We start from the raw sequence: 12,100 nt of genomic DNA, 5'->3' as shown, positions 1-12,100 counted from the left end.
GGCTGCATGCCAGAATATGCTCGTCCTTGCACGTTAGGCTGTCCACAATGGCAAGAGCAAGAGCAAATTTACTCCTCCATTTCCTTCTATCGCTGTCGACGGTCTTACTCCTTAGTGCAGTGCTCGACCTGACAGAAGAGAGTGAGGGAATCCTATGCCGTTGGTTAAGCTGGTGGATCACTCGCTCGAACGGTTACAGTGGAGTCGTTATCCCGGCGCGCGGAAAGTCACGCAGGACAAAGGTGTTAGTGTTCCTTGGTGTTGTTGTTAGCCTAATGCTAGTGGAACAGTAGCATTATTTCTCCTTTTCCGTTCGGCCTTTCACCGTCCCCGCCCGTGGCGTCGTTGCGAAGGGTCAATGCAGAGCCGCGGAGTAGACGGTAGGTTCAAGTCGATCGTACGCCGCTGTGATAAAGAAGGATCGCTCGGCGCCTCGGCGAGGACTAGGAGGAGGCGTGGTTCGAGTCCACGGCGCCCTTAACTTTTTGTCCCCCACTAGCCCGGTCCGTGCGTGCCTAGGACTAGAGGCGGGATGACGGCTCAGGGAGACCGGGAGTCAGCCGCACATCGCATCGATCGCATAGTGAGCGTTTAAAATAAAAAATAAATTGTATAGTTTACTTATAAATTCGGAGACGAATCTAATGAATCTAATCAGACTATAATTAGACATTAAATTACTACAATAATTGCTACAGTGCATGTGTTGGGAACGGGTTTGTGTGTTCTGTCACTGGCCTAGTGCCCCGAGCTTGGTCTCCGATGCCTGAAAGTCTGAACTCTACGTGCAGTGCACCAATGATCGTCGATGCCTACTTCTCCAGGAAAAAGACATTAGCAATTCAGCATCTTTGATAAGAGTGTCTGCTCTGCAAGAATCAACGAGTGAACTTCTAACAGCGGAGACGACGGTATTCTGGTCCCCGTTGAGTAGGTTTTCTCTAGCCATGTTAAGGAAGCAGTGTTGTCAGTTGTCGATTTGGACCAGCCAGTGACATGATTCCCGTCGGTAGAGTTTGTTTACCCGTTCAACTCGGGTTGGTAGGAAACAGCTTTTCTTGCTGTAATAATAGAAAACGCTAGCGCGCGGTAATAGTTCTGATCTGGTAGTGACAGTGTGATACAATACACACCCCTGGTAATTGATCAATTCATAGATGCTAGCAGTAGCAGAATCTTGGACTTCGGTTCTTCCCCTTGAGGCCTTGACCCCGCATTGTTTAGTTACTGAAGTTAGTAACAACTCACAAGCATTCTTTTTATTTGCCACAAAAAAGCTCGCAAGCATTTCGTTGCCTCCAGTTCCAGATAAAATACTGACCGAATGGTTAGGTATATGCCTATATATTGAATCCGCGCTTGCGGTACAGTGAGCTATGCTGCACCTGGACACCGCCTAGCCGTCTACTACTACCCTGCCTACTAGGCATGACGCTGCAGTTGTTGCCTGTTGGGATGGTACCCAAATTAAGAACAACATTTTCATACTGTACTATCAAACAGCATACATCACATAGGTGTATGCAGTATGCTATACGATACAGAATGGCAAGTCGCAACCACACCATGTGTCTTTGTTCATTAGCTCAGTGTGCACATGGAGACGCTACAGTTTGTGATCATGTGACGGGCGGAGGATGTCAAGGCCTACCGAACCGTGGTGGTTCTTGCCAATCTTTTCTTTGTTTATATGCGTCCGAATTCTCGATGCCGCCCGTGCACCCCCGCCTAAACCTACCTGATTGCGCCCTCGCAACTTGCGGCATCCTATTTGATTCTTTGTGATTTAATTAAACTCCGTCTCTGTCGATGATTGGCAGTTCTTTAGGTTCAGGAGAGGTTGGAGGGTATTTTTAACTGAATCGTACAGGACAGTTCGTAAGGTTTGGCAGAGATAATGTTATGTATTCCAGACCGCGCCCTCCCTACTGAACATGAAAAACAAGTGTTCAGCATCCGTCTGGAGTACTTTTCTGCACCAGAAGTGCACTGCCGATAACAGTTTCCTCTCCTAGAAGCAGGTTTCTGCCCATCTTATTGGTATGACGCTGATGGCGTTTGTTTGTATCGTTGGCTCGAACAGATAACTGGAATCCAGCAGGTAGAGCAGCCGTATGCAGGACGGGTGACAGCTCATCTCTACCGAACTAATCGTAAGCTACTCCGATCCTACTTCTAAAAAAGAAAAAAGAAAACGTAAGCTACATTTGTTTCGTAGATGCAATGCAACTGCAGGCATCTCCGCTCCACTCCGCAGCCGAAGATATCCACATTCACTTTTTAGGATGTGCCACGAATGGAACCGTCGTTCCTACACATTCCTAAAAGGGAATCGAAGGGGTTGTGTCAGGAAGCTTTCTTTTTAGTTGGGTTGTTAATTACCAACATGCCCTAATCTGTTAATCTAACCGTAAGCAGCAATATTTCCATGATGAATGGCCGATATAGAATCCAGTGGTAGGTTTCGGAAATGGAAGCCCATGGCCACCTCATCAGCTGTTGCCAATACTCTTCCCCTACTATATTCTCCGCGATGATCTCACCAATAGACCGCCTCAGAAGACCAAAACCTTTTTGCATATAACACGTGCCAACCCCTTCGATTCCCATGCCGCTGAAATCAGCATGATGAGTAGTTTATTACTACTCTCATACAGAAACCAGCCACGCCATATCTGCAGTTTTTCTAAGGTTCACCTATTCCATCGTGGAACTTGCATTGGTAAATAATGACCCTCGGCACCCAGAACTAAACGCACTGCCAAACTCCTCTAAAATACACGGATTAGGCAGTAATTGACTTGCTTAAAAAACTAAACTAGACAAGAATCTCCCCCCATTTTGCAGCCGTTTGACTTGCTCAACTGCTTCACTGGCGTTGCTTTCGTCGCATATTCCCATCGACGGAATTGTTACGGTTCGGCCGTGGCTTTCGCGCTGCCATCGACGAGTTCGCTAAGACCCTGCCAAGAACAGATCTGGCGATGATGGTCAGAGCCCGCCTAACCGGACTGACCATTTCAGCGAGGATAGCGATTGAAACATCTGGAGATTATGCGCAAGGTCCAGGAGTCAATCCTGGTGAGCTTTTGTGTATCCTGGAGGCGTTCTTGCCTGTATCCCCGTTTCACTGTCCTGGTTCATGCGGTCAGAATCAGATTGGGAGAAGCTGTAGGTAGAGGTTTCCCAGTTTCTCTGCATGCAACCTACTCCCTATTGGGAAGCATCGAGTACAATTTGGCCAGGTATTGAAGTTATTGTAGCGCAGGAAAAATTTTAGACACTAAACAGGCTATTACAGTTTAGAGGCTCACACTTGCGCCTCAGGTTTACGACTTCTTATTAGGTACGCTGCATCAGCTCTACAGCTCAATTTCGATTCTTCATGTTCTACTTTTTCGTAAGTTCTTCCAGTTTCTCCGAGAAGCCGCCATTCTTCCGTCAAGCAACGGCGACGAAGTTACCGCCAAAAAGCTTTTCAAAAAAAGTTACCGCCAAGTGTACCAAGGCGCCCAAGGTACTTAACCATTATGACAACTCTTACAGCCCACTACGCTTCCAGGCCTCGTCCCCCCAAACATACCAAGGAGGCCCATTGCACCAGCGGCCCACCGCTGCACCTGCCCGCGTCCACAGCGACGCGCCGGCCCGCCTCGTCTAAGCGATTTGATTTCCCGTGGACCACGACGACACACGTCGTCCCCGTAGACCGCGCCATTCTCTCCTTTGCTCCTCGGCTCCTCCTCCGGGCCTCGGGACGAAGACAGCAACAGCCTGAGACTACTCATGGCGAGATGGATGTGACACGCCCAAAACCCTAAACCCACGCCACTCGGAGCCGCCCCCGCCGCCCCTGCGTGGGCAGGTGGCCTCAATCGCTGCCGAACCTCCGTTGATGGGACCCTCCCCTGCCGTCGCCTCAGCCAGCGATGCACAAGCTCCTCCCCCGCGCAGCCTCCATCCTCGACGCCGCCGCCGCGGCTCCACTGCTTCTCTCCTCACCACGCCTGCCCGCGCTACGTCTGGCCTGCAGCCCGTTTCTAGCCGCACGCCCGGGCGCAAACCCTAGCGGCACCCGCACCTCACAGTGGCTGCGCTGTGACGGCCAGAGGAGGAGGGGACTCTGCTCCACCGAGGCGGCGAGGCGCGGGGGCGATACGGAGGAGGGGGAGAAGGGTCGCGCGGTGCCGGAGAGGAGGCAGCGAGGTCGGAGTGATGCACTGGCGGGAAGTGGGGAGCTGCTTGCCATTCCCGGGGTGGGACCGCGGAACCTGAGGAAGCTCGTGGACAAGGGATTCGATGGCGTCGCGCAGCTCAAGCAGCTCTACAGGGATAAGGTGTGTGTTTGAGATATTCTGGGTTATCTGTTACGGAGTATTTACTCTACAACAATTAATGGATTAATAACAGCTGACGTGTATTGTGTTAAATCAATTCTGCTGGTGTCGCCTAAAATACTGTAAGCTCGGAAACTTGTAAGGGACCGTTAGTTGTTAATATACTCGTTTGCAAGAGTTGAACATCACGTGTTATATCTAAATTTGCATTTAGCTTCAAAGCCACCCTTCAGCAGCAGCAGCCAACAGAAAATTATCATTTGTGAGCCATCCACAGATTGGCATACTGTAAATGTTGTTATTTTTCTTCCCATCCGTCGTTCCCATGCTTAGTATGAGAAATAAAATGCGACTATTTTGATATGTCATCATGTATGGTCAATCAATACATTAGGTATTGTTATGGTGTAAGGTTAAAACTGTACGATTTCAGTTTTGCAGGATTCTAAGTCTGAATGATTCTGTTGGTGAAATTCCTACAAGAACAACAGCAATAATTTGATATGTCGTTATGTATGGTCTGTCAAAACATTAGGTATTGTTATGGTGTAAGGTTAGAATTGTACATTTTCAATTTTGCAGGATTCCAAGTCTGAATAATTTTATTGGTGAAATTCCTACAAGAACAACAGCAATAACAAATTACTTTTATGGTTCCCTTGTGACCTACCTTTTGTTCTTACTCTATTTTGGCAACTGAATGATTTTCCTTTAATCTAAAGTCAATGTTATTTGTGCTAAGTGTCAACATTTTGTGAGCATTTCCAGTTCTTTGGCAAGTCTAAGGACAGGATGGTTGAATTCTTGCAAAATTCAGTTGGCATCATTCACAAGAACCATGCTGAGAGTATAACCTTGTTCATTAAAGAGAGTGTTGATGAAGAGCTGAAAGGCATCGATACATCTAAGCTTCCTAAAAGGAGGCTGACCTTTTGTGTGGAAGGGAATATCAGTGTTGGAAAAACTACCTTCCTTCAAAGAATAGCCAATGAAACTATTGAACTACGTGACCTTGTAGAAATAGTACCTGAACCTATTGCAAAGTGGCAGGATGTTGGCCCTGAACACTTCAATATACTTGATGCTTTCTATGCTGAGCCAGAGAGGTATGCATACACCTTCCAGAATTATGTATTTGTGACGAGGGTCATGCAAGAGAAGGAATCTGCAAGTGGAATAAAACCTCTCCGACTGATGGAAAGAAGTGTTTTCAGTGATCGAATGGTAGGTCTATCTTTGCTGAGAAAAGAACCCTTGATGAATCCAAAGCTTTAATGCAATTTGCATTTCACCTTGTTCTATTTTATCTGTGAATATCGTCCCATTTAAGGAACGGATTTTGTTGATGTTTCCAGGTTTTTGTTCGTGCTGTTCATGAAGCAAACTGGATGAATGAGATGGAGATCAGCATCTATGACTCCTGGTTTGACCCTGTCGTGTCATCACTCCCAGGTCTTATCCCTGATGGTTTTATTTATCTAAGAGCTAGCCCTGATACTTGCCACAAAAGAATGATGGTGCGGAAAAGAGCAGAGGAGGGTGGTGTTACTCTTGATTACCTTCGAGGTTTGCATGAGAAACATGAGAGCTGGCTGCTTCCTTCCAAGGGAGGAGGTTCTGGTGTTTTGTCAGTCAGTCAGCTTCCAGTTCATTTGGAGGGCTCCCTGCCTGTGGATATACGAGATCGGGTATTTTACTTGGAAGGAGATCACATGCATTCTTGTATCCAGAAGGTAGCTTTCTCCTATCTCTTATATTTCTGTATGAATATAATAAAGAGTTATTTGGTTACATGGATGATTCTATTTCTCAATCAGGTTCCTGCTCTGGTCTTGGATTGCGAACATGACATTGATTTTAACAAGGATATTGAAGCCAAAAGACAGTAAGTTTCATACTTCATAATTGCCCATGTTTTATTAATTTTCCTGCCCTGTTCACCTATCCTTTTAGATGGAAGTTCATTTAAAGGGACTCGAATTGGGAAGTTGTCTAATTTGTTCCTTTTCTAGAACCACTAATAACTTGTTCTTTTTGTAACTAGTGGTTTGCTAAATAATTTGAAAATTAGGAACGTTGAGTAACATGGTCTAAATTAAAATTGGTGTATTCAGAATTGAAGATGATACAAATAGTGTGAATGAGAACTGAGAAGTGATGTGCTAGCATAATGGTTTAACGATGAGCCCAGTGTGTAACTTATAAGCCCATTGTTTTGGATATCTTTGGGTTTAGGTTTGACCTTTATGTTTCCACAACAGACTTTCCCGTAATACATTCAACAGCTTTCTGCAACCTTATTATAAAACATAGTTTATATTGTGGCTCCTATTCCTTGGCCCATTGCCCACAGTGAAAAGAGAGAGAGAGGCCATAAGCTAGAACCTTGTTGTTAAACAGCCATCAACTCTTCAAAATCTAGGATTTATAAGGTGTCTTTCAAAATTTCTAGTTAAAACAAACAGGGCCTTAATACGGTTATGATCCTTGGTTGTTCTTTGTCTTGATTTTTATTTTCCATATTAAATTAAATGCATTTTTCTGTCTTAAAGCTCCATATGCTTTTAAAGTCCTTAATAATCCTTGACGTTTCAATATTTTCATTGAAGATATGCCCGGCAAGTTGCAGAGTTTTTTGAATTTGTAAAGAAAAAGAACGAATCTTCAACAGAGACGACTGATGGTGATAAGAGTACAAACAAACAGATTATGCTTCCCAAGGGAGGTGGCTTGTGGGTACCTGGAAACAGCCCTCTACCAGAATCAGCTCTGAAGTCCTTTGATTTCAGGAGGACAATGTCTTCCTTCCTCTCAACTTAGGGGGTTTAACGTCTGATATGTGCCATCAGTTTCTGCCGACAACCTGAATTCATGTGGTGCATCAATGCATCTCGATTGTAGAATATATAGGATTTTTTTAAAAAAAAATACATATATAGGATCTTTTAACTGACGACCTTGTAAATGTCTAAAGATTACATGCAAAGTTAGGGTTTTAGCTAGGGCTAGCGTGCGATGTATAGTTCGTATCCAACTCTGTTTGCCTGTAAATGTGATCGGTCTGCTTTCGTGACAGTATATACTTGGTGCTTTGGGCCTTTGGGGTGGCATGGCATGTGCGGAACTGTCTTTATTTGTGGTGTTGCAGCAGAATCTCCCTTCACCGGTTAGTGGTTACTTGTGACGGCCCAAATGTTTGATGCGCTGTGGACCTGTGGTGCTGCCTTAGGTTATCTCCAACCATTCTCCCATCCAACTCCCCCCAAACGTACTATTTACTATATTTTACTATCTTCCTTCAAAAGATTCCTCCCCCTATAACTCTTTCTCTCCAACCATTCCCCCATATCTATTTTCCCTATATACTATCACTCATTAATTAACTATTTATTTAACGTTTTTGAATTTTAAAAAAATCATACAGTATTTGTACTGTCATAATACACATTATCATCATGTTACGGGGCTCAAACGGGATTAATATCGTGAAGAAACGGTGTGATTAGAGATATAGGGGGAGTTGGAACTCACCCTATATATAAGAGAGAATTTCAACTCCCCCCGTATATAGAGGGAGCTATAGGGGGAACCGTTGGATCGGATTTCCCCGATAGCTCCCCCGATATGGGGTGGGGGAGGGATGTGCTGCCGTCTGGCCTGAATCACTGAACGTGTCCCTTACGTTTCGGGTTCAGACGTTCAGTTATTGACCCCAGAAATTGTGGCTGGTGATAATCTTACCTACTGAATGCGTACCAGTGAGTAGCAGCAGATGGTAGTTTTACTTGCCAGGCGTACCATGCAGCTCTATTTATTACCTATATTTGGCAGTAATCGATTCTAACATACATATAAATAAGATAAAATGACTTATTTTCTAGGATAACTTAAATTCTAGAATGACTTATTTTTTGGGATGGAGTGAGTACGTGCCATCATCTCAGACCATTCCAAATCCAAGCTACTCTGCGTGTGGGATGAAGCAATCTGGTCTTCTGACCGTCCCTCTCAGCGGGGGATCACGAAAGGAGCGCCATGCCGACGAGGCGCTCGCTCGCTAGGGTCTCCGTGAACAAAAATTTTCCAGAAACTCCTGCCGGTCGCTGGAATTCCAAGCTCCAGCTTCCAAGCACGTGCATGCATGGAAAACGAATGGCGTGCCCCGTCCGGCGGTCCGGCAGGGCCACGAATTTCCCCTGGCGCCGTTGAGCGGTTGGCGACCCGAGGACCGGAGAGCTTGCATGGAGGGGGGCCTCCACCCGGAGAAGAGAAGCGTCTCGTCCTCTCGCAGTCTCGCCCATGGGAGCACGCGTAGATGCAAAAAATGGGGAAAAAAAGGATAGGAGACCATCGGCGATCGTGGCCGTCCGGTCGAGATCCCTGTGCACGGTCCGTGCCGCCATTGCCCCAGTCTGTACCACAGTACCGTGCAACACAGTCGCCGCACGTTGCTCCAGTGGTCATGCTAGTATGCTACCGTAGGTCTCTGCATGTGGGCGCGGGCGGCTGACGCCGCCTGACGAGCCCGCAGGCCGCGGCTAGCCAAGTCAACCGGCCGTCGGCGAGTGGCCCGGTTTGCACGGGGAGGCCGCCCGGGCATCCCGCGCCTCACGTAGTAGAGTAGGCCGCACCGCACGCCATCTCTCAAGTCCCACCACCCCCCCCCGTTCCCGTCGCCCACGGCCACCGGCGACGCGCTGCCGATCACTCACCCACTCTGCAGTGCAGCCTCGCCAGTCGCCGTTCTTCTCACCGGCCTCTCTTGGATCCCCGTCTCCTCTCGCCGGTCGCCACGCCCGCCCGGGCCGTGCCAGCCCAGGGCGTCGCGGTCGCCCCGGGATACCGGCAACCGCCAGCGACCGACCGAGCCCGTCAAGATCACACGCGCCGCAGGACGACGCCACGACCGCGAATCCAACCCAACCAAACCTATCATCGGTCTCCCTCACTCCCCTCGCCCTTTGGCTTTGGACTCGGTCTGCAACGGGACACAGGACAACAATAATGCGACGCGATGGGTTGTGTGCCGTGCTGGCTTTTGACCTACCAATTTTACAAAATTTCATATCACATCAAATCTTTAAATGCATACATAAAATATTAAATGTAGCTAAACAAAATAACTAATTATATAGTTTATCTGTAATTTACGAGACGAATCTTTTGAGCTTAGTTAACCCATAATCGGATAATAATTACCAAATACAAACGAAAGTGCTACAATACTTTACACCCTAAAATTTACACAACTAAGACCGTGTTTAAATGTTTTGCAAAAAATTTTTGCGATGAAATCTTGTGAATTTGAAGTACTAAATGAAGTCTATTTACAAAACTTTTTGCACAGATGGGTTGTAAATCGCGAGACGGATCTAATGATGATAATTAATCCATAATTAATTAATATTTAGCGAATGGTTACTGTAGCATCACTGTTGCAAATCATGGATTAAGAGGCTTATTAGATTCGCCTCGCGATTTATAGCCCATCTATGCAAAAAGTTTTGTAAATAGACTTCATTTAGTACTCCATGTATATATCGAAACATTCGATGTAATGTTTTTTTGTGTTTACGGAGTTTATGGGGTGAGAACTAAACAAAGCAACAAGACCCTAGTACTAGCAGCAGAGCACGCCGTCGCAGCCGCTGATGATGCCAAGCGGCAAGCGGCGGCTGCGCGGTTCCGCGAGAGGCCCCTCCTGCCGGACCGGTTCAAAGGTTCAGGCGAGGACCGGTTCAACGGGGTTTGTTCTGCCGTTGATTTGATCTTTTCCTTTTTGCTCGTTTCTGCGCGACGCGGACGGGAGGTAGTGGCTCTATCTGGAGAACAACCTTGTGCCGGGATAGTACTACTTCATCTAGTTCAGTGGAAATACTGGCCATGCTACTATATTTTTTCAGACGAAACAATCGTCACTACCCAACCTCGTTTGGAGAGACAAGCCGTGTCGCATCCGAACAGATGCAGTGAACTCTACGTTTTCACCGAACTGCTGGGAGTTTGTGGGGTTATTGGCAGTTTGGCAGAGTAGATAGCTACATTTTGGGACTTTGTTGCTCAGATTCGTCAAAATCTATCACTCTCATAAGCTGGGACAAACGGAAGGCTTCCGTCTAAAGTTTGGAATCACTGACCATGCGAGTGTTCATATCACTGTAATTTCACCCACTGAATTCAAAAGGTGAATCTTTCTCCTTTTTGTCTTCTCTCCATGTATAAAGCAGTGAACACCATGGGCTATGCCGAGTCTAACTCTGAGATCTCAATGTCTCATGCTTGAAAGAAAGTTTCAGTGTGTAATATATAGTTGATTGTCGACGATTCTTGCATCCGCGCGCTCTGGTCGACTGGCCCCGCTTGGAGAACACACACACACACACACACACACACACACACACACACACACACACACACACACACACACACACACACACACACACACACACACACACACACACACACACACACACACACACACACAAAAACACTCATTTTATTCCTACAATCCTCCTAGAACTAAACTTGTTATAATTTTAAATCCATGCATACAAGAGGAGTAAATCATGAAAGTAACATGTCGGCGTTACAAGGAAACTTGTACTGGCCGTGTTGGTACAGCGAACAACCAAAACTCGAGTTCAGCACTCAATAGAGAAGTAAATATATGTAATTAATTTGCACAAGTGTATTCCATCACTGTTGATCAGTGTAGCGGATAACCAGATACAGGGGCGGAGCCAGGAAGCTAATTTTTTCATTGTTAGGGGGGGCCAACCATATAAATTTATATAAAAATTTAATCGAAATTTAAATTTTTAGTGTAATTTTGAGGCTCATAGGGGGGCCAGGCCCCTGCCCGCCCCCCTGTCTCCGCCCCTGACCAGATAGAAACAAATGGGTTACTTTCACCTTCTTTTATTTTTTTTCCTACAAGGACAACAAATTAAAAGGAAGTGGCGTGAAAGTTGACCTGGTACACGAAAACGACAGCAGAAAAGTTGTTGTTCAAGTTGACTAGGAAGTAGGAACCGTAGATCGATAGCTTGCATTAAAATCTTGCCTGGTTTCTGCTAAGCCATAGTTTAGTATCCTACTCTCTGTCTGGCCACATGATCCACATATGCTAACTGGAGTCTTGTTCTCTTGTTTTGCTCAAGTCCATCCTGGCTCACGTTTTTGCTTGCCCCAGCACTCCAACCTACTACTCCCATGCATGTGTCCATACCTGCTTCTCTTGATAATTGAGAAAATGCTTTGGTTCATTGCACTGAGTTAATCTTCCAACAAACCCATGCAACTAGCTTCTGGGTACTATAAATATTCATCGCGAAGCTGATGATGACTCGTTAAAACACAGACAAGTTTTGGAAGTCCTACGATTACTAGCACTGATGCTTGCATATATTTCTTATACCATATCCCAGCAGGCAGCAGCTATATTTTAAGACAGGTTTAGTGCTGGTCAAAGCAATCGATTGGACAATCCAAGTCATTGCGGCACATAGTCACGGGAATATATCACAGTTAATCAGTGTTAAAATAACATAGACATTAATCAACACGGCGAGCTAGCTTTGGACTGTTTAAGGTATACTATCTCCAGTCAAAGTTTCACAGAGCAGAAGATCGACAACAGAATAGAGAAAACCATCTGCTTCAACTGATCAACTCCATGAAAAAAGGAAATGTTTTCGGAATCCATTTGCATCCGAAGCATGTTGCTCCTAGACGCATTGAAAATATCAGACGAAAGGGCGCAC

General features: G+C 46.0%; 1 protein-coding gene across 1 annotated transcript; it reads left to right on the top strand.

The window, feature by feature from the left end:
* The first annotated feature begins 3,692 nt into the window (after positions 1 to 3,692).
* On the top strand, positions 3,693 to 7,447 carry LOC120673250. Its single transcript, XM_039954008.1, has 5 exons — positions 3,693 to 4,337; positions 5,106 to 5,561; positions 5,693 to 6,070; positions 6,155 to 6,222; positions 6,947 to 7,447. The coding sequence occupies exons 1-5, from the start codon at positions 3,930 to 3,932 to the stop codon at positions 7,155 to 7,157; spliced, it is 1,521 nt and encodes a 506-aa protein (XP_039809942.1). The 5' UTR covers positions 3,693 to 3,929; the 3' UTR covers positions 7,158 to 7,447.
* Positions 7,448 to 12,100: the final 4,653 nt, after the last annotated feature.

Source organism: Panicum virgatum, chromosome 5N (genome assembly GCF_016808335.1).
Source record: "Panicum virgatum strain AP13 chromosome 5N, P.virgatum_v5, whole genome shotgun sequence".
Taxonomy (NCBI): Eukaryota; Viridiplantae; Streptophyta; class Magnoliopsida; order Poales; family Poaceae; genus Panicum; species Panicum virgatum.
The sequence above is the reverse complement of the archived record's forward strand: the minus strand, read 5'-3'. Positions and strand labels throughout refer to the sequence as shown.

Bases quoted from the DNA above. Each gene is read 5' to 3' on its own strand.
- LOC120673250 (XM_039954008.1), top strand. From the start codon at position 3,930: ATGCACAAGCTCCTCCCCCGCGCAGCCTCCATCCTCGACGCCGCCGCC. The intron at 5,562-5,692 runs GTAGGTCTATCT...TGATGTTTCCAG, and splicing joins GTGTTTTCAGTGATCGAATG to GTTTTTGTTCGTGCTGTTCA. The intron at 6,071-6,154 runs GTAGCTTTCTCC...TTTCTCAATCAG, and splicing joins TGCATTCTTGTATCCAGAAG to GTTCCTGCTCTGGTCTTGGA.